This window comes from Oxyura jamaicensis, chromosome 24 (assembly GCF_011077185.1).
Source record: "Oxyura jamaicensis isolate SHBP4307 breed ruddy duck chromosome 24, BPBGC_Ojam_1.0, whole genome shotgun sequence".
Classification (NCBI taxonomy): Eukaryota; Metazoa; Chordata; class Aves; order Anseriformes; family Anatidae; genus Oxyura; species Oxyura jamaicensis.
Window position 1 is genome coordinate 4,929,609 of NC_048916.1, and position 21,251 is coordinate 4,950,859.

Here is a 21,251-nt window from a genome sequence, read left to right on the forward strand (position 1 = left end):
AATCTTTCTTCTCTTATTTTTAACCTTTTCCCTTTTATTTTTTACCTTTTCCCTCTTATCTTTAACCTTTTCCCTCTTATTTTTAACCTTTTGCTCTTTTTCTAAACCTTTTCCCTCTTCCCTTAAACCTTTCCCTCTTCTTTTAACCCTTTTCCCCCCTTTTTTCTCTTTTTTTTTTCTAACCTTTTCCCTCTTTTCAACCCTTTTTGCTTCTTTTCACCTTTTATAACCCTTTTGCTTTTTTAACCCTTTTCCTTTAACCCTTTTCATTTTTTCAGCTTTCCTTTCTCTTTTAACCTTTCTCCTTTAACCTTTTTTCCCTGTTTTCCCCTTTTTTCCCCTTTTCCTTTTTTTACCTTTTTTCTCTTTTAACCTTTTCCTTTTTTTTTTTTCCATCCTTTTTTCTCCCCCCCCCCCCCCGTTTTTTTTTTTTGGTGGATTTCCCCTCCCCTCCCGGCCAGCCCCTCGGACGTGCCCGCTCCCCGGAGGAAAGCACCGCGCTGCCCCCGGGGACCCCGCGGATGTGCCAAGCTCCCCCCGGTCCCCCCAGCCTCCTGCCTGCTCTCCTGCCGCCCTCACCGCTTCTTTACCCTCCCGCACCTCCATTTCCCCCTTTTTTTTTTTTTTTTTTTTTTTTTTTAAAGCAGCTGGGAGGGCTGAGGGGGGGGGGCCAGCGACGCTGCCAGACCGCCCCTTGCCCATTTCTCGGAAGGAACTCTCATGGCTTCACAGCTGCGGACAAGTTGCCCTGCATCTTGGTGGACTATCGGAGTTTGCATCCTGGCGGCCGCGCTCTCCCCAGGTGAGCCGCTGCCGGCCGGACCCCCCCCTCCCTCCCCAGCTCCGGGTTGGGGCTCTGCGGGATGGGGGCAACCCCCCCAGAGGGGTTTTTGGGGTGTCTGGGGGGGGGGATTAAGGGTGCTGGGAAGGACGGGAGAGGCTTTTCGGGGTGCGCCTCTGGAGCAGGTGTGGATGCATCTGCCCGGGGGGTGGGAGGGGGTCGGGGCCGGATCCCCCCCCCCTTTGGTGTGGGGAGGAACAAGGCGATGGTTTGTCTGGGAAGCAGCTGCAGGCAGCGGGCTCCCCAGCCCTGCGAGCCGAGGCGGTTTTGTTTGCTTTTGGGATCGCGCAAACGGCTGGCGAGGAGGCGCAGCAGCCCTGGGGAAGGGAGCCACGAGGCTGGGTGCTGAGCCCAGATGTTTCGGGAGGCGGCAGCGAGGGTTCAGCCGTCCCCAAAGTGCCCCCTCCCTCAGCACACACGCTTCCCACGGGCCCTTTTGCAGAGGGGCTGGGCTGCTGCCAGGTCTCAGACCTTCCCCTGCTTGCTTTGTGCTTGGCGTGCCGGTTGGGGTTGTTGGAAAGGAGGAGGTGGGCAAGGATTCGGGTCGTGTCCCCACCCAGGGCTCGCTGCTGCCCTGGGCTCCAGCCCAGCTCTCAGCAGCGGGGTTTGCAGGGCTTGTGAATGAGCTGGGAGGCGAGAACAGGACGTTTGTATGCATTTTCAAGGCAATCTGGAGGTGGCTGGGTCTGGAGCGAGGGCAGCGGGCGCGTGTGCCACCCCCGGGCAGGGGCGAGGGACAGCGTGGGTCTGCAGAAGTTGTGGTGAGGACAGGGGGGCATTGCCTCTGTTCCTCCTCTCTTTGGGCTAGAGGAGTGGCCGGGCTGGCTGGGCTGTGAGCTGGTAGCAGGGTGTGAGGCGAAGTGCCGGCCACCAGGGCAAACGCCAGGGCCCGGGGGCTGCGGGGTGCTGGCAGAGCTGGAGGTGGCATCGCCCCGGGCACGGGAGGTGGGCAGAGCGCAGTGCTGGGGGGGAGTCCGGCAAAAATGGATGAAGGCAGAGGTGAAATGGGGGCTGGCTGGGCAAGAAACAAGGCAGATTGGTGAGAGGGGAAAGGTGAATGAAGAGAAACCCGGTCTGGGTAATGCATCTGTGCTGCCAGGACAAAGGGATCTGCTGTGAATTGCAAAAAAGGGGTGATGGAAGGGACAGCCTCGGGCTCCCTGCCTCCTCTGTGCTCCAGGCAGGTGCCTGGCTGAGCTCTGGAGGAGGCTCAGAACTTTCCGTGCAGTTCCTCCCAGGGGCTTCCCTCCCTCCTGCCCCTCCACCAGGCAGCCCCGCGCACAAAACCCTCCCCACGGCCCTGGGAAAGGCGCTGGGGCTGCAGTGACGCTGCGGTGACTGTGCCAGGTTAGCCAGAAGGGGTTTATCCTCCCCCAGACCCCCGTAGGAATTGCTTCCACCAAGGAGAGACGCCGGCAGCGCTCGGGGACGAGGCTGGCATTTCACCTTGCCCTGCCACAGGAGACTTCTTCTCCCCACCTCTTCTATTTCTGGCTGTCGTTGAGGCTGTGCTGCCAGCGCTCAGACAATCTCAGCTCCTGCCGCTCCGCAGTAGCCCAGCAGTTTGTCCTGCCCTGTCCCGCCGACAGCTCTGCCGGAGCTCTGGCTGCACCCAGAAAACCAAAGGGCACGGGCAGGAAAAATCCCTCCCGACCCCATCCGTGGGGACCACGGGGTGCCCTGCAGCCTGCGTGGGCGCCGCTCTCGGCTGGACCAGTTTGGTGGTGGCTGCAGCCCGTCTGCGGGCTGGCTGGAGCTCTGTGACGCCTTCCTTCATTCATCCCTCCCACTCACTCGGGGGCTTGTGCGTCCCGGAGCTGCAAGGAGGGAGCGGCACGTTACGGTGCTGGGTGCTGCACAAAGCCACCCCGTGCCGGTGGTCCTTGCTGAGGTTCGGGGCTGAATGGCACACCGAGGCAGGTTTGGCAGCATGTTGTGCCGGAGGAAGCTGGGGGGATATATATAACAAGCCATATGTGAGCTCCGAACGCAGACGGGCTTGCTCATCGAGAAGGGGAGAGGTTAACTTAGGATTCTCTGCTAGAAGTGAATTGGTGGCTGTGGACTTGTTTTGGAAAATGCTGTTTGGGACCTAGCCCCGGGAGGATGGGAAGGAGGCAGGAGACACCACGGGCTTTCTGGAAAACCCTTTGTGCCCGTCTGATCAATGCCATTTGATTTTGTCCCCGTCCGTGCACACCGCCTCCCCTCCCTGCCAATGTTGCTGACAAGGAAATAGGAGCTGGCCGCTGTAGCAGCTGTAAGGAGCCGCTTATAAAAATCTGCTTTACAAATCGTCCCCAATGCAGGCGTCTCAATCATCCAGAAGGGGTTCGGAGCGGGGTTCCTGCAGCCTTCCATGCACATCTACCTCCCTGCCCGCTTGGGACCCCCTAGCCATGGCTGTGGGATCGGGGTGGCAAGGTGTGAGAGCAAACAGGGGCCGTGGTAAAGCCGTAGGGTGCTGGGGAGGGATGATCCCCGCCAGCTGACTGTCAGAGGCTGCAAACACTTGTGGCTGGATTTATGCTCTGTGAGCCGTAACAATCTGCCCGTGTATCCCCGCGTGCAGCTCGGGGTGCAGCCACGAGGAGCAGAGGCCCTGGTTTTGTCCCCTCTGGCTGGGGACAAGCTCCTGCCTGCCATCGCCAGCCACCTCTCGGGCTCAGGCAGGGCCCTGCGAGCCTTTCTCTGCGAAGTGCTTTGAGATCCCCAGCGGGGGAGAGCTGGGGAGGTGTTGGAAGCTGTGGCGTGGGGTTTTTCCATCGTGGCACTCGTAAGTGGCACTGGCTGACCCAGGCCTCGGGTCAGACGGGGCTGCAGCTGCAGGGCGAGCTCCTCTGGGGAGATGGGACAGCTCTCGGGGCGCTGGCAGCAGTCACAGCGTGCAGCTGCAGGATCTGGTCCATCCGATACTCTTTAATGTCCCAAACCAGCTTCCAGAAGGCCAAAAGTCACCAAAGTTTTGTTCAGCCTTTGCTTTGTTCGTTTTTATTTGTTTCTGTCCTCCTGAAACTCCGAAACGACACCACCAGGCTATGTCAGGAAGCGAGGCAGTGCCCTTTGCTGATGTTTTCTCATTAAACCCGGCTCGCAGCAGTGGAACCGACCCGGCGAGTCCTCACCCGGCGTGAATTGGTGAGCGAATTGGTGAATTGACATCTCCACGTCGCGGCTAGCGCCAGGCAGGTGCTTGCAGCCAGCGGGTGGCCGACGAGGTGCCGGTGCTGGCGATGCCGGGCGCATCCCTCCTCGCATCGCCCCTCCTCTGGGCTGCAGCCGGGCCGGCCGCCACGCCGAGCTCGCAGGGAGGCACCCGAAGGATCCTCTGGGCACCGCGCACGCCTCAGCTGAATCACGGAGGGAACCAGAAGAGCTGGTTGGCGTGACCTGCTTCCCAGGCCTGGGCACCCCGCGCCCTCTGCTCGGGCCACTAAGGCTGGGGACAGCGGGGACAGCCCGTGCCAAGGCGGGCACAGCAGCCGCCAGCCGGGGGAAGGATCTTTCCCACCGGCAGCACCCCGGGGAGCTGCACAGCACCACCAGCCCCCGGGGGAGATGGGGACAGCACCCGGGAGAAGGACTTTTGGGAAGAGCAGAAGGCTGCAGTGAGCGCTGCAGGGAGGAGCTGCTCGGTCCTCGGATGGACAGCCACGGGGCTCGGGGCCTCTGAGAAGAGGTTTGCATCTTGCAACATCATTGTTCAAGGTTGCCGTGGCTCTCGCTGTCATTTTCAGAGGCCAGCAAGGCGCAGCAGTGCGAAAAGCAAGAGAGGGACGCAGGGACTGCGACCTGCACAGCCCCTGGGGATGCTGCGTTTAAAGCCACGTCATTAAATGAGGGCAGCGCTGATGCAGGGTGAGCTGATGCCGCCAGCCGCTGGAGCTGGGACCCGGTTTGCACGTGAGACACCTCCGGTGTTAATTACCAGAGCCCCGCCGTCCCAGCACTGAGAATTCAGAGCTCTGCGCCGAGGGCTCCCGAACCCAGATCGTTGTTGCAGGTGAAGGTTTGTTTAACTAAAGCACGAAGCCTCCCGTTGAGCGTTCCTCTGCTTCCCCCCTGGCTGCTGTTGGGCTGCAGGCACCCTCCCGGCCTTTCGGTTTCCTCGGCTTCTCCCAGGGGAGGTTCAGGCTGGGTGAAGGTGACGCACCGAGCATCCAAACCAGCCTGGTTCCATGGGGAATCCGTGACAGAGGAGGAACTGCTGCCCGAGCTGCCCAAATTCAGAAGTGTTGACTGTGGGAGGAAGGACAGTTCTGCCTGATCTGCAAATTAACCCCCCGGGCAGGCAGACAGGCACCGCTCTGGCCTTTCACCATGCCCCTGTGCCGGGTTTCGAGTCCTGCCTTCCCACCCCGTCACGCACTTACAGGAGGGAAGTGAAAGCTGCATGTCGTTCCCAGCACCGAGTCATGTTAATGCCCTCTGTTGCCATTTCTGCCTGTCCCTGCCTCCCCGGGCACCCGAGGAGTTTAAGGCACTGCTGTCCATTCACTGTTTCTCCCCATCCCTGGGGCTGATGCAGCTTTAAGCACAGGCTGGGGTGGTAAAAGCTGCAGCAGCTCTGGGCTCTGCAGCAGTCCCGAGGCAGACGAGCAGCAGCTGCTGGCGTGAGAGGGGGAGCACGAGCCGCAGTCCCTGCTGTGTGCCCGTCCCAGGCTGCTCGTGCCCCATGTGGCACGGGTTTGGGGGGAGCTTGGCCAGCGTCTCCGGTCCCTTTGGCTCATCCATGGCGTGCTGGGGCTGGACCCAACCTGCTGAACCTTCTCGTCTCCATTCCCCTGCTCTGGAAGGGAAGGTGCTGAAGGAGGTGACCGAAAGACACCGCACAGGGCTGGCCGTGTGCCTTGCCGACTGCGGGAGATGGCAAAGTGGCTCCATCTGCTCCCGACCGTGCAGGAATGTGAGGGATGGGCCCACAAATCACATCACTGCCTCGCAGCAGCGGCAGGTACCAGATGGGCCACCTGGCTGGGAGACAGAAGGTGCTCCCAAGCCTGGTTAGCCACGAGGACTCTGCTTCCATCTCTCTTCTCAGAGCTTCTCTCCCTACCTGGGAGAACCCCGTAATCGGACCGAGCTCGGGCCTGTTTTTCCTTTCCCTTGGAAGATCCCTTCCTCCCCCTGTGCTGGAGGGAGGCATCTGGAGGCAGGAGCAGGACAGAGGGGCCGCGCAGCCCGCAGCTGGTGGCCAGCATCCAGCCCTGCGGCGCTGGGGACAGGCGAGAGCGGCCCCGGGCACAAAGGCGCAGCTGTGTGCGAGGCACGGGGCTGGCACCGAGCACCCCGCGGCCACCTGAGAGCAAAGCCAGCCTTGTCGGGGGCATCACGGGCTGCTGTGGTGGAGGGTCTGTGGCCACACCACGCAGACACGGCTTTCAGTTCTTATCTGCCAGCAGGATACCCCTGGACCGAGGGGTGTGTGAGATGGGAAGGGTTTCACGGCTCATTTTCACTGAGGGACAGCCCGAGGGGGAGGCCTGGGGGGCAGAGCTCTGGCTGAGGACTTGATGCTAACATGTAGAAGAGGCTGACAGGGCTCGAGAGCCCTTTGATTAGAGGATATTGTGCCGAGTGTCCTAGCAAAGCCGGGGTTACAAACTGTCCATGATGGGCAGAAGTCATAGACCAGGGGAGAGTTTAATACGATGAGCGGGGATTACTGGAGGCAAACACAGAGAGCTGGCTAGGTGAGGAGAAAGGTCAGCATCTCCGTCACCGTCTTCTCACGGTTTCTGTGCCAAGCAGCTCAATATTTCGCCGCAGTGCTGCCTGTGTGAGACACGGCGGCACTCGGGGCAGGGGCGAGCAGCGAGGGCGGAATGAACCCTGCCCGTCCTTGACCAGCCCAAACAAACTGCCCGAGCTCAGAGTCCGGGGCTGGGTGAGCTATCAGCGCCCTGCGGCGTCACAGCTTCCCCCTAGCCCAAACCCACGGCGCTGCCGGAGGTTCCCCTGCCTTGAGACCTCTCCTCGTGCTCCCCTAGGCAGGGGCAAGGAGCAGAGAGATGGTCCTGGCGTGCTGGTGTGCATCAGCCCCAGCCCTCCCAGCTCCAGAGCTGCTGTTTTGCAGGCTGATGAGTGCTGCATGCCCACAGAGTAAATGCCAGGGCAGGCAGGGGGACGCCTTGGTGCCTCCATCTTAAATGTCCGTGCAAAGCCTGCAGTCAGGAACGCACCAATTGCACTTGGGAATTAAGTTACTTCAATTTATGGCTACTTCTTTCAGGGTGAGATGTGTATAATGTTTTTTTATTTACTTTTCTGGGTTAGGCAATAAGCACTGAGACCCCTTGTAGGCCAGCCCCGAGTCGCATCCCCCCCAGAGCCCTTGTGCTGATGCTCTGCATAGCCTGGGGGAGCTAAGTCTGGAGGAAATGCTAAGGATGGATAATCAAAGTCTGTTCAGGGGCTGGAAGTGCACACGGGAAAAAGATCTCCCCTGCTCCAAGGAGCTCAAAGCACCCAGGCTGCCCTTGCATTGCTCCTGCCTGTGTCGCCCTACCCAAGGTCTGCGTCACTTGGGGCTGTCGTGGTTTGGCAGAGCACAGCAGAGACAGCAGCACAAGCCGGTGGGTGCTGGGGCTGCTCGTGCTCTTCCCATCATCAGCGGCACCGGCTTCACGGGGACACGGGGGGGAAGCGAGGCTGTGCCCATTTATAGGCATCTGGGACAGGGCCGTGTCGCACAGCAGCATCCCTGCCATCTCCTAATTCGGATCAGCTGCCGCAGTTTCCATGGGATACGGGACCCCTCTGGGCTCTGCTGGCAGTGCTGCTGGGTGCTGTAGCCTGTGGTGTCCCCCCCGCTGGACACGCTCAGGATCTCACTCGGGAGGGTTGAGCTCATGTTCTTGGATCTCGGGGCTGAGACCTGGGGGTTAGGGGCTGAACGGGGTGGTCCCACAGCGAGCCCCGCATGGAAACCTGCAGGACACCGGTCGTCACGGCTTCAAAGCCAAGTGCTCCGCTCCTTGTGTCAGAGTGCACATGGTTTCTTACGAAAGCCTTTAGAAAAAACTCCTGGCTTTTCCCTTTGAGGCCACGGTTATGAAAGGCACTCGTGCACCAACACGTGAACCGACACGCAAGCGCCACTTCTGCCCCGCTGCTTGCCCCAGCGCGGGCACGTCCAGCCCGCGGGCATCGCTCCCGGCTCCCCGTGCTGCTTTTCCCCTGGGTCCCGGGGGTATTCAGAGGAGGGGACTTGCTGCCATGGCTCGGGACACCTGCAGCACTGCCCAGCTCAGCTCCTGCTGCATGGGGATGTGAAACCCAGGCAGCAGCGTCACCCTCCTGCAGCAGGGCACCCCATGCAGGGCAGCCTCTGGACATCCGCTGCGTGCTGAAAGGGGACCTGCACGAGGCCTGAAGCTCTCTGGTGCAAGTTTGGTGCAGACTTTTACTGGTGATGGGTCTGAGCTTGCCAAACCTACCTCAGCGGGAACCCAGGGACGGGGCAAGGCTTAGTGGGATCTCCTTGCAGAGGGATGATTGCAGCGCGCTCTGATCTCGAGAGGCGGCTTGTTTGGGGATTTGCTTGGTGCTCTGATGTCTAATGGGTGTGTTCGTGTATCCCTTTGATACAGGCGGAATGGGAGGATGGCAGCAGTCCTGGAAGGAGGTGGGAGGGATGGGAAGGAGAGAGGCTTGCACAGAGCACAGCTCGTAAAAAGGAGAATGCTGTCAGAGCCCCAGGACCCAGGGGGCAATCAGGGGCTGAGTGACGCAGGAGGAGCACTGCAGCGGTTGCAGAGGATGGGGATGCTCCAGCAAGGTTTGGTTTATCCTCAGGAACCCAGAGAGCAAGGCTGAGGACTTTCCGTGTCTCATTGTGGCCATGCAGGGCTGCTCCACCTGCGCTCAGCCGGCCACCAAGGGGATTTCCTAGACGGCTGCCCAAAAGGGAGCTGGCCCCTCTCCCCGCTCTGTGCAGGGATGGAAACACTGTCCGGCAGGGACATTAAAGCATCAGAAATTAAAACCGGCGTGGTGATTCAGCGCAGGGTGCCACCTGCATTCCCCTGCCCCAGAGCCCAGGTGGCCTTGCCACGCAGCAGGGCTGGGACGTGCTGCTCGGGGAGGGGTGGGGGGGGAGACGACATAGGGCTGCGCCGGCTCCAGGGCCACGTCCTTCACTCGACATCCAGCAGAAGGTCCCTGCGCTGGGGAAGAGTCCCCCAGCCCCCCGGTCCTGCTGGGAATTCGACTTCGCAGCCTACAGGAGCAGGATATGGATGGGAACGAATTCTCAGGGGCTGATTTTTCCAGTTACCGCGCTCTAGAAAGAATATTCCTTCTTTCTTCCTTGGCATGGCAGGAACAGACTTTCAAAAATGTATCCTGATTTTTAAATACTCTTTTTGCCTGTGGTGTAAATACTAAAATGTGTTTTGTTTTTTTTTTCTCTCCCCTCTCTCCCGGAGTTTAAAAATATCGCTAGCCTGGGGAGGTGCATCTTTCAGCGAGATTTATAACGGCCGCTCTCAAGTGATGTGGAAAATGAGCCTCCCTCTGCCCCATCCAGCCTGGCACCTTCCAAGAATTTATTTCCTTTATTTGCGTGAGCCTAGGAATACTTAGAGGCTGCATCTCCGCCCAAGCACTCTTAATTGTTTAAGTTTTGTTTATGGCCAGGCTCTGGGGAGGCGAGTAGGTCCAGGCTGCCGATCCCTGCCTCGTGTGGGTAACTCAGCCCTGTGTTCTGCCATTTGATAATGACCAACAAATCATGGGTGCTGTGCCTATCGCCCGCTGTGCATCACCCTGGCTCCGTAAACCGGCCAAGATTTTGGTGTGGGATGCGTGTGGCCACTCGCTGGGCAGGCTCTGCAGGCAGGGGGGGAGTTGTGGGGCTGGGGGCTCAGCCCAGTGCTTGGCACGGCCCCCTTGGGTGCTCCCCGACCTGGCTGCAGCCCTTGGGTGCCTCGTGCAGGGCAGCGAGGAGCGCCCTGAGGAGCGAGCGAGCGGGATTTTGGTTGCATTATGACAAGTGATGGGGAGACAGAGTGAAAGCTGTGGTCTGTCCACCTGCTCTAATTCCAATTAGCAGGGGTAACGTGGAAAAAGCCTGGCAGCTGTATTGATCCCGACTTTGTACAGGGAGAACCAACACGTTTTGCAAAGGTCCCTGTGCAGGGGGCTGCGCACATGTGCCACCAAGTCAGGACAGAAGTTGGGTATGTCTGTATTAGACCATCGTGCCAGAGCCAGCCCAGTAGATAAACTCTTTCTAGGGCTTCTTTTGCCTCAAAGTCTGCTACAAAATGGCCTTGAGCCCCGTGGGACTTGCAGGATGGCATCTGGGCGGGCGCGGGGTTTGTCCGCACACAGCCGCTCCTCCAGACAGAGCACACCCGGGTGAAGTCACCCGGCAGCGATCTCCTCGTGCTGCTGGGGAACAAAAGCTGCTCGCGAGGGGGAGGAAGGAAGGAGGGGGAGTCTCCCTCTTGCTCTTCAAGGCGACCCGGCAAGGTCGGAGCGAGGCCTGGCGGAGGCCTGTGCAGATGCTGCCTCAGCTGTGCCCTGTCTGTGGCTAAGGGGAGGACTCCAGCTCACAGCTCTGCTATTGATCCGAGACCTTTCACAGGCTCTAAATTCACCTCAGAAATACGAGGCTAAAGTCATTCTTTTTAGATATATGTATATTTTGCATCCTTGCGGGCCCGTGGTGCTCACTGGCAGCAGGCGGACCTGCTGCCTCACGCCGACTTCCACCGGGCGTGAATCAGCTTTTACTTCAAGGGAAAGCTTGGCCTGGAGGTGATGGCAAAGGCAGGCTGAGCTCAGAAGGGCTGGCAGCGTTTCTTGGCTTTGCCACAAGCTCCCTGGAATATCCTTGGCTAGCTCCGTTCTCCTCCGTGCGCCTTGCCTTGTCCGAAGCTGCTGCTGGCTGTCCTCGTCTCCTGCACCGCATCTGCAGGGCGCCTCGCCGTGCCCACGTGCCTCCCTTCGAGCAGGAGATCATCTAAAAAGCACGGGGGAAGGCGACTCCCCTTTATTCTGCCATTTTCCCCAGCAGCAAGAGATCACACAGCTCCTTGCCCAGGGATTTTAGAAGACATTCAGATTTTAGAACTGTTTTGCACAATAGGCGTACAAATACTCTGCCGGGGCAAAGGCCGGGCCCAGTTTCTGAGTGGGTGGTGCGTGGGTTGGGGCTGTGGAGGTGGGTGGACGTGGTCCATTGGCTTCCCTGCCTGCTTTCATTCAAAGGCCTTCTGATTTCCACCCCGCCAGCATTGCATTTGGGTCGCTTCTGGTTTGCAGTCGTTACCTGGGGGGCTGTTTGATGGTAGGCGAGGGGTGCAAAGATGCTCGGAGCAAAAGCAAGGGAGCAGCATCCTGCTGCAGCCCCCTCCCTGCCCCTGCTGCCCCCGCACACCGGGCTGGCAGAGCTCCGCGCTGGTGAGTTATTACAAAAGCCTGGTCGGGACAGAGAGAGGAATGGAAAGTTTAAAGTTCGATAATTGTTAATTATTACCCGTGCTTCCCATGAGACCTGTTGGAAAAAAAATAAAATAAAAAAAAAAGAAGCAAACCCGCACATGCCTCTCTGCTGCAAAGGTGTTTTGTGGGCCATTTGTCTCTGTCCTGGCCACGCCGAGTCCTTCCTCATGGGATTAATAAAGAGCTGCTGGAGAGCTTCTTATCTCCGAGCCGAATAATGTTTGTAATGCGGGGAGGGGAGGCAGCTTTGATCCAGGAAGAGAGCAGGGAGGGAAAAAAAAGAGAGAGAAGGGCTATTGGGGCAGGGGGTGCGGGGCAGGCTGGGCTGCGCTGCTGCGTGGGAAGCTGGCACGGCTGCTGCTGTGCCGAACCTGTTCTGCAGAGACGAGCTGTGGGTTTTAGGGCTTGCCGGGCTGGGGAAGAAAGGGCTGGAGCAGCTCCAGGGCCGGCACACCAGCCCTGCGCTGCGCTCCGCTGGGGGCTGTGGCTGCGCATTTCCCTCTTGCAGCCAAGCCCGGTGAGAGGGCCGGGAGCCCGCTGGCCGTGGGAGGCAGGGTTTGGCTGTTTTTCGGGAAGGGCGTGGGTTCTGGTGGCGGAGGAACCCAAACACCTGGGGTTTGTACCCATTTCTGTCGCCGGCCTCCCAAGCTGGCTGGGGCGAAGCGCTGCACCTGCCTGTGGGGGGACCTGCTCTCATCACCGAGCACATTCGGAGTGCCACCAACCACAGCATCCCAAGGGGTCTGACCCCGAGCAGAAACCCAAAATCCCAGGGGACCCCTTGGGAAGGAGCTGGGGGAAGGAGCTGCAGACGCCCCCATCCGAGCCTGGAGGCTGCCAAGCGCCTCCCGCTCCCTCCTCCCGGCCGCATCCAGGCTGGCAGCAGCGGGAGCCCGGAGGCGAAGGGCCACACCTGAGAGGCAGGACGGGCTCCGGCTCTTCTCACGGGTGTGGGCTGGGAGCCGGTTGGGCCGGGACGGGCCCCCCCCCCGAGGCCAGGAGCCCCGTTCCCGTGCCAGGGCCGCGGGAAAGGCAGCAGCGTGGTGCAGGGAGGAGCGTTGGGCCCCGTGCATCCTCCCTGCCTGCTGGGGGGACGTGCCGTGCACCTTCCTGCACACAGTCCGGGATTTTTGGGTATCTCCAAGAGTGTCTGGGTGTTTGGTGGCTCCGAAGCCCCATGCTATGGCCCCGTGTAATCCACAGGGGGATTAGCAGCCCGGTTTTGTTGTCACCCATCCCAGTCTGAACCCATCAGGGAGACCCAGTGGAGCTGAGCCCTGCGCCTGCCCGCTCTGTGATCCCCCCAACCGAGGTCTGGGGAGGGCAGGGGATGCTCCACGTGCCTGACAGCACCCAGCTCACCCCATAGGATGGGGAATCCATGGGTGGTGGGTCCCAGAGGGTTCCTGCCCCTCGGGAGGGGAGCACACGAGTCCCCCCGTGGGCACATCCCTGTCCCCGAGGCGTGCGGCCGCGGCCCCGCATCGCTCCCCCTGGGGTGGGCTCCGGCTGCCCAGGACCATCTGTTCATTTTCGGCTCGTTGCCGTGGTGACGGGGAGGCTTTGAGATGGGGTTTCACCAGCAGCAGTGGTTGGGGGAACGCCGGGAAAATAACACAGGCGGGGAGAAGTCTTCCTTTTCCTGGGCGGAAACAGAGGGGAGAGGGAGGGATCCAGCCACAGAGCCTGCGTCCCGGCCCCTGCCTCCCCCCACTGCTCCCATCCTGCTCCCTTCCCCGACACGCACGCTATCAGCATGCACCCAGCCAGGGAACAGCCGTTTTGGCCCCGTTGTGCCCTACAAGCCATGGCAATGTCCCTGTCCCACCACTTTCTATCCACGCTGGCTCCCCAGGCTGAAGCCACCGGTGCGGTGCTGAGCCAGGGGACATCTCCAGTGTCTGTGCTCATGCTCAGCCCCGGTGATGGGAGCAAGATTTGGGGTTCCTGCGTGCCGGGCTGCGTTGGGGCCCCTCCTCTCGCCATGCAAAGCCTGCGGTCGCAGGGGAACACGTCTGCAGGTGGGCAAGTGCTGGCAAGCGGGCTGCGAGCTGCACCCCGCCTGGCCGCCTGCTCTGCCCCAGCACCGGAGGCGAAAGCGAGCTGGAGGAGGCTGGGGAGAGTTTGGCCGTGGGGTTTTACACACAGGGACCCTGCTCAGAGCTGCCCCTGTTTTTTTTGCATTAAATAAGCCCAGAGCAGAGAGTGAGGTCTGGTCTGCCCCTGTCTGTAGATGGCTGCGTGTATCCGCGCGTGGCTGTGTATAATTCGAGTGGAAATGGCTTTAAAAAGCAAACAAAAGAGGAAGCAACAAATAACTATCTGCTTACAAGACAGTGAGATCCGGGCTAATGTGTGACAGACGAAAACGAAGCGAACGCAACGTGACAGATTGACAGATAGACAGACATGTTTGTGCGCCGCTTTCGCATCCTTATGGAAACAGGAGGTAATTCGGGTTGCAGAGGACCTCGTCAGGTCGCCTACCTACCTGCCGAAGCAGACGGCTGTGCTAAATTCCCTTTTTTTTTTTTTGAACCAAATTCCTGTGGAAGAGACCAGTGCAGGGCTGTAAATGGGATCAGCGGCCAGGAGACCGGTGTTTTGTGCCCATGAGCCAGGCGGGGGGCAGCAGGCATCGGGGAAGCTCTCCCCACCTGGGTGCGATGCTGGCAGGAAAGGCGGCCGGGGCTTCTCGATGATGAGGCTTTTTGTTTGTTTTTACTAAATCTAGGGAAACGGGATCGATTAAGTGAGTTACCGCTGTGTACCTTGCGCTGGAGGCCTGCCGTGCTGGCTGCGGTCCCTGCCGGAGGATTTTCTCTGGCTTTAAGGTTTCCTCTGGACGTGTCCCTGGACCTGTCTGCTCCCGGGGCAGGAGGGGGCACTTGGGGCCAGAGCCGAGCTTGTGGCCCTGAAAACAGCCTCGGTGGCCCAGCGATTGCTGTGGGAAGCAGAGAACCAGCCCACTGTAGAGCTGGCATAAAGTCACCTTCCTCCCTCCTCTCGTGTCCCAGATCCGCGTGCAGCAGGGCTGAATGTCACCTGCTCCCCTGGGACCCGCGATTTACAAGCGCTCATCCTGCTCCTTGTTTGCAGAGCAAATGCCCTTTTCCTGCTGGCTCTGCCCTCCCTGCAGCGGGGAATCAGCATGTTCTGGGCTGGAAGCTTCTCCCAGATTTATGAGCTTGCTCTTCACCTTGAGAGTACGGCTTCCTTGCCCCGAGACAGGTCTGAAACCCAAAACACCACTTGCTGACTTAAGCAAACACCATTGATCCTCCAGCAAGTAAAATTTCTTCCTTTTTGTCTATTTTAGGACACGAGTTGTTGAGATTCTGTCGTTGGCCTTTCCGGGTTTCTCTTTTCCTCTGCTGACAGGAGTCCCAAAATATTCTGAGCAAAATCAATACGATTTGAAGAGAACACTTAGGCGGGACATCGCCTCCTTGCCAGAGACCAAAAGGAAAAGAAAACACACACAAAAAAAACTCCTCCCGGCTCCCTGTCCCCTTGAAAAGCAGCGTTCTTGAATTGGCTTTTAATCTGGGGAAGAGGAGAGCCATTTGCATTGAATTGGTAATAGGGGATAATATCTTACCCTGGGTGATGGGTTATTTGATCTCTGGGCATCAGAAACCCGAGCGTACGGCTGTGAAACCCGGGGGAGGGCCCCGGGGCTGGCTCGGGGCCCAAGCAGGAGCACAGCTGCTTTTTGATTTCCGATCATAATTAGAAATGAAACAGGGAACAGTCACTTTCTGTCCTGCTGCTCCCGGGCATCGGGTGACACTAGGAAGCCCGGGGAGAAGCCTTCAAAGCACGGCACGGAGCGTGCAGGTGGCGTTAGCATCACCTAGCCACGGATGGCACGGGGCGAGCCGGGGCTGCAGGCACAGCCTGGCTTGGAGCAGGGGGGTGCACGAAATGGGCAGTGCTGGCCTGGGGGGCTTTGCCTTTGGCTCCCGCCCACGTCCCACACTTGTGTCCCTGCTGTCCCTGCTGTCCCTGCTCAAAGCTGAGCGTTGCGGGAAGGCATCTGCACGGATTCCTGCGGCTGCACGCTCTGGTTGTTGGCTGAGCACCGCTCAGCCTGCTCCCACCACCCCACGCTCACCTCTTTTTACATCCCTAAACGTCACTGTCAAGCCACGGCCACCGCTCTCCTTCGCAGAGGGAACAAAAGGGCTGAACCAAGCGGCAGCACCTCACCCTCCCGAAGCCGTGCTAGCTCTCCGGGCTCTGCAGAGCTCTGCAGCGGGGTCCGGAGGGGAGAGCATTGACGTGAGCAGCCCTGGATGGGGCTGTCGGTGGCTCGGCCCCGCGTTCCCAGCAGAGATCCCCCCCAGCAGCAGCGCTGCGCCCAGTGACACGTGCTCTGAAATGCCTCCTGGCTGCACGCTGACTCAGGCACGCATGGGAGGCTCGGTGGGGACGACACCATTCGTTCCCGGCTGGCTCTGTTTGGTTTGCTTCTTGCTGCAGCTGCCTTCGGAGCAATAAATAGCTGTGGATCCTGCTTGTGGTCTGCGCGAAGCGGTTAATATTTAATCAGAGGGCTGGAGCTGGATTCGGTTGGTCGGCGACACACGAAAATCACTTTTTCTGGTTTTAGAGCTGGGCAGATAGGGCCAGCCGTTCCAAAGAGCTCAGGGTCAGCTTTTAATTGATCAGTTATTCTCAGATTGCAGCAAGCTGCTCAGTGACAGGTTTCCCAAACACCTCGGTTCCCAGCGAACCACCTTACCAAATGCCAGAGCAGCTGAAGTGACTGGCACCCAGTGAGAAGCAGTATTTATAAAAGAAGTGCTGTGTCCCTTCTCCTGCTCCTTCTCAGGGTTTTACTGCAGGTCTGCTCACATGGTTGGATGCAGGTGGGAGGGATAGGACCCAGCGAGCCTTCCCTCTGGCTCTGGTGGCATAGGGAACCGGGCCCTTCACAGCCATTAGTGCAGAAACCCTGCCGCAGGCTCCTGGGGGAGAAAAGCTGAGCTTTGATTCCCCCATTAGCAATTCTGGCCACCGACAGAACCGTTTGCAGCGGGCACCTATGGCTGGAAGCATCCCGGACTCCGCAGCCAGACCATCTGGGTCGTTCCTTTACCGTTCCCCACAAAAAGCCACCTTCGGGCCAAGGTCAGCCCACAGAAGAGGCACGCGGGTTTTTTGGGGGCCCGTTGCCAACCTGGGAGGTGGCAGCTGTAGCATGCAGAGCGGAGCATCCAGCAGCTCTCCTTGTCCCCAGCCCTGAGCCTGAGGCAGTGCCGCAGGCAGGATACCACCCAGCGACCTGGCTGCAGCATCCTGCCCCTCCCGGGCCCCGGGGAGCTTCTCTTCTCCTCTTCTCCCTTCTTTTGGAGAGACGCTGGCACACTAACCTTCAAAACTTGCTGCTCACCTCCAGCTACAGCCTCTTTCCAGGGAGACGGGGGCGAACCCTGCCCGTGCTGGGAGCCGCCAGACCCCACAGCGCCGCGCTGGCAGAGCGGGCGCCCAGCTGCTGGCTCCTGCACCCCTGCGCAGCACCCACGCAGGATCCCGCTTGCTCCCGTTTGCAACATTTCCACCCTGACTTGGGCTCGCTTTAGGAATTTGGCAATCTGTGGAGATCTCCAGGACGTTTTGCAACGCGAGGCCTCTGGATTACCGTCCCCCGGGAAGAAGCAGCGGGACAGCCGAGGCTTAGCCAGCTGGTGTTTGCCTTGTGTAGGAGGGCACGGTTTGTTTGCGAGAGGGACCGAGCACCGGCACGTCAGCTCTGCTTCCTGCAGATGGGAACACCGTGCCTGCTAAAAAACAGCGACTGGATTAGGTCAGGGAGGCCAGCAGCCCGCCCCCGGGGACCAGCGCCGTGTCAGGTCCTGTTTCTGCAGGAGCAGGGCGCTGGGTGCCGGCCGGGCCGGTGGGCGCAGAGGTGGAGCTGGGGCTGCTGGAAGGACGGGGAGCAGGGAATGGGAATGCAATGCTGGGGTTGTTTTTTTTCACCACCGAGTGCCTGCTTCCTACCGTCGTTAGAAAGGCTGGGACAAGCTGACCGTGCCACGCTCTGGCATCTGTCACCCACGGTCTCTTTGAGCTGCTGTTCAGGCTGTAAAAGATGCAGTGAATGCATCTGAAAAGTGCATTTTCAGAGTGCATTTTCTGAAGCCAAGAGAAGACTCGCACCCTTTACAGCCCCCACCAAGGCGGTGTCTTGTCCCCTTAACCGGACAAAGCATGGGAATTCTGCGGTTCAAGGCAGATTTTACATTTTTCCCTAAATATTGCTGGTGTCCTGGGTGCCGGGTCCTGTAGAGATGTCAGAGGAGGAGCGGGTGAGAACCTGTGCAGGTTCTGAAGGCCATGCGGGACAGGTCTGCTCCCGTCCGCCACCTCGCATGGCCCCGTCCATCGGCGTGCAGGGGACACAAAGTGCAGGATCCAGCCCCATCCTCTGCACAGGCGCGAGGGGAGGCGAGGGTTCGGCTCTGCCGGAGCATCCTTTGTTCTGGGCAGGCCGCTGAGGTTTGGGGATGGAGTTCAGGGAGCGAGCAGCACAAAATCTGTTAGCCCTTTACGGTGCCGATTTTCGGTTGCAGCAGCTGCTCCGTTCGGAACGGTGAACGCGCACTCCGGCTTTGTAGGAGTCAATTAAGAATAAAAGCGAGGGAGCAGGATCGGTGCTGGAGCCCAGCGACGCTCCTCGGACATTAAAGTCGCGGCCTTTCGAGCCTGGATTTTCACTTCAATTTGCCACAGGCGGCGGGATCTGACTGGGAGCGCTCATTAGCATAGAAATGCTGTTGGTTGCTCTGCATTCCTGGCCCCATCGCTTTGTTCCTGCTCATGGCAGGAGCCGAGATGATAAAACCAACCCCCCGCCCGGCCCCCCCTTTCCCCCGGCTCTGCTGAGCCCCCTCCCCGTGCTCAGGGATGCTCCTGGTGGGGAAAGGGGCCGGATCCGGCAGCGGGATGGGGATGGGGCGAGAGGGGAATGGGGACGGGATGGGAATGGGGGTGTGGATGGGGATGAGGAAGAGGATGGGGATAGGGGTGGGAACAGGGATAGGAAACGGGGGTGTGGACGAGGATGGCGATGGGAAATGGGGGTGTGGATGGGGATAGGGGTGCAGATGGGGATGGGGATAAGGAAGAGGGATGGGGATAGGATGAGGAAAGAGGATTGGGATGGGGTTATGGATGGGAATGGGGGTGGGAACAGGGATTGGGGCCAACCGCCATGACCTCCTGCAGCGTGACACCGCTGACCGAGGCGGGAGGGAGCTCGGTGCCTGGCTACCCTGGCGGATTAGCCAGCAGACAGCAGACATCTGCAGGGAGTGGGGCAGGGGGCAGGGCTGCTGCCTTTTGTTGTTGCTTTTCCGCTGTATGCGGCCAGAATATAGGTCGCCGCCTGCACAATGGGTTCGCGCTGTCTTTGGGGGGGTTGCCTCTGCTTTCCCGAAGCAACGAGGGAGGAAAACGTTGGCTTTGCCCTGGGTCCGCGTCAGGTGAACGCCCTGGTGCACAGGATGTGCCCCTGCTCTTATTCCTGGTCTGAGCGAGTATTTTGGGGGCAAGAATCCTCACTTTGTCTGCCTCTTTTTGCCAGCAAGAAACAGCGAGCGAGGCTGGGAAGTACAGGGGCTGCGAGGCAGGGTGTGTGCCTCCGGGAAGGAAAGGAGCTGGTGGACCACAGTGGGATGTTAGGGATCCTCCCCTTCCTGCTGCTGCTCGGGGACGCTCCTCCTGAGCCCCCCTGTCTTTGCTGAGGTGGGGAGCAGCGTCAGGCCTTACAGCATCAGGCTGGGGGTCGCGAATGCCTCCCCTAAAGCAAACACAGCTGGCTTAGCGCTGCTGCCTCCGGCTGGGCAGCTGGGGGTGGGAGGCAGAAGAGGCCGAGGGTCGTTTTACAAAGGCTAGACCAGAGCACAGGGCCCGATCTTCATCTTTAAGTGATGAGTCAGAAACGGGATCCACACGCAGGGTCGGTTTTCAGAGGGGCAGCTCGCAAAGGGAGAAGGAAAAAGCCCAGAGCTTCGCTTAGAAAGTGGGGTAGGAAGGCACCCTGCCAAGGGGGCTCTGGGGGAGGAAGAGGTCAGTTCAGCTGATGTTCCTCTTTGTGACTTGGGATTTGGGGTGTCCGGGTTAACACATTTTCAGGAGGCCAGCACTTTGTGTGTCACTTCTGGGAAGACCAGGCTCTCGTGCCATGGGCTCTCCAGCGAGGCAGCCCCCGGAAAAAACACAGAGTTTTCTACAGGGAGGGCAGGGTTTCTTCACCTCTCGCCTTTCTGCCCCTGCAAACCCTAGGAGCATTTCCCTGGGCTGGTGTCATTTTCTGGAGATGCTCAGGAGCTCTGCAGGGTACAAGACGGGCCCTTTGGTGAAGCCTCCTCGATCGCCCCTTGTGCCTTCCACCATTTCTTAGTAGTGTTTGTGTGACAGGAAGGGAAAACACAGGGATGGGAAATTAAATCTGGAGAATAGATGAGAGATTTATTAATTTATGAATATGGCAGAACTAATTAATGTCTCTCCAAGATTCATCTCCTTGCCTGGGTTCCCGCATGCCAGTGACTCAGTCCCAGGAGCCACATTAAAGTGATGGAGAGGCTGAGAGGAGCTTCATGAGGGGAATGAAGAGCAAAGCACGCAGCCTGGGCAGGCCGGGCACGATGGCAGGGAAAGCTGTGGATAAGTTAGAGCAGGAGCAACCGGGCAGGAGCTGAGCCATCGCCTCCCTTCTGGCTTCTTGTGCCCACTGGGGGTGATGTGGTGGGGCAGGGGAGAACCCAAACCCAGTGGTGTGGCTGCAGGCTGGTGGCTGCACCCCAGGAGGATGGCTCTCCGTTCATCTAAAGGAGGTGTTGGTCCAAAAGCTGAAGTCCCCGGGTGCTTCTGGCAGCAGCTTACGTGGATTTTCTAGCTGCTGGAAGGCCTCGCACTCCTTTCGCTTCTGCTCCTGTTAATGTGTGATTTAATGTGAGGATGGGCAGAGTCCTGCCGTCCCTCGGGATGCCAAAACATGCTGATGAATCCCTTGGCTTCAGCCCCTGGCGTTATCAATGAAAAAGCCATTTGTCCTCAGTGCACAGTCCCTTCAAATACGCTCGGTTCATTTTCTTCTCCATCACCTTCAGCACATCGAGGCCTGGGACTCCATTTAAAACCTATTTGAACAGTGGTTCAAAGGCTCCACGGCGTCTTGGCCAGGTTCTGCAGGCTGTGTATCTAGTCGGTGACTTTTCTGCATCCCTCAAGACCTTTTGCTCCGTTTCCACTGTATAAAAAAGCGAAGGCAATGGGCTGAGATCTGTTTTCAAACAAGCTCGCCGTGTACTGCAAGGGTCCTTGGGCCTGATCCTTCCTCAGCAGGCAGCAGCAAACAAAGGCAGCCGGGCTCTTTGAAGAGCCGCGGCTAGAAAAGGCTCTCGTGGTGCTTTTTGTTGCTGGACATCTTTGCCTTTGTGTTTATGATGTGCGGACGTTTCGAGGCACTGTCAGCAGGGAAGGCTTGCGGCGGTGGGATGGGGTCAAGCGAGCATCCTCAGCTCCCTGCTTCCCCTCTTCTTGGTGTGTGACCGACCGGTGGGCAGCGGGGCTCGCTCCCTGGGTCACCCCGCGCGGCATCCTGCATCCCGACGGGGTGTGTGGGCTTTGCAAAGCATCTCCTTACGGGATGTGAAACAAGCCAGTGGGTAGCAGACTGTAGGACTGGAGACCGAGGTCTGCGGGTACTGGCTTTGGACCTAGCTCCTGCCCTGCAGCACGAGGGCTGTGAGCTGAACGTGCATTTTCCTCCTCCGGAGCAGTGGCTGAAGTCCGTGTGGGAGGGACAGGAGGATGGCCACCATCTGCACCGCTGGGAGGACACCCTGGGAGGCGTCGAGGTGCAGCTTTCATTGCAGAACCCCTCTTCCAGCCTCACCTCCCCTCTTGCTGGGGAAGCAGGAGGGCAGAGCAGGAGCCGAGGCGG

At 59.3% G+C, this 21,251-nt stretch overlaps 1 protein-coding gene across 5 annotated transcripts in view; it reads left to right on the forward strand.

Annotated features, from left to right (window-relative positions):
- Window positions 1–477: 477 nt before the first annotated feature.
- Window positions 478–21,251, forward strand: part of NECTIN1 (nectin cell adhesion molecule 1) — an 86,532-nt gene continuing 65,758 nt past the window's right edge. For 2 of the 5 annotated variants that reach the window (XM_035346051.1, XM_035346052.1), the window contains exon 1: window positions 478–802. In XM_035346051.1, the coding sequence (XP_035201942.1) occupies window positions 721–802 (82 nt within the window). In that variant the 5' untranslated portion in view covers window positions 478–720. The remainder of the gene's footprint in view (window positions 803–21,251) is intronic. The other 3 variants (XM_035346055.1, XM_035346056.1, XM_035346053.1) reach the window with 2 other exon arrangements.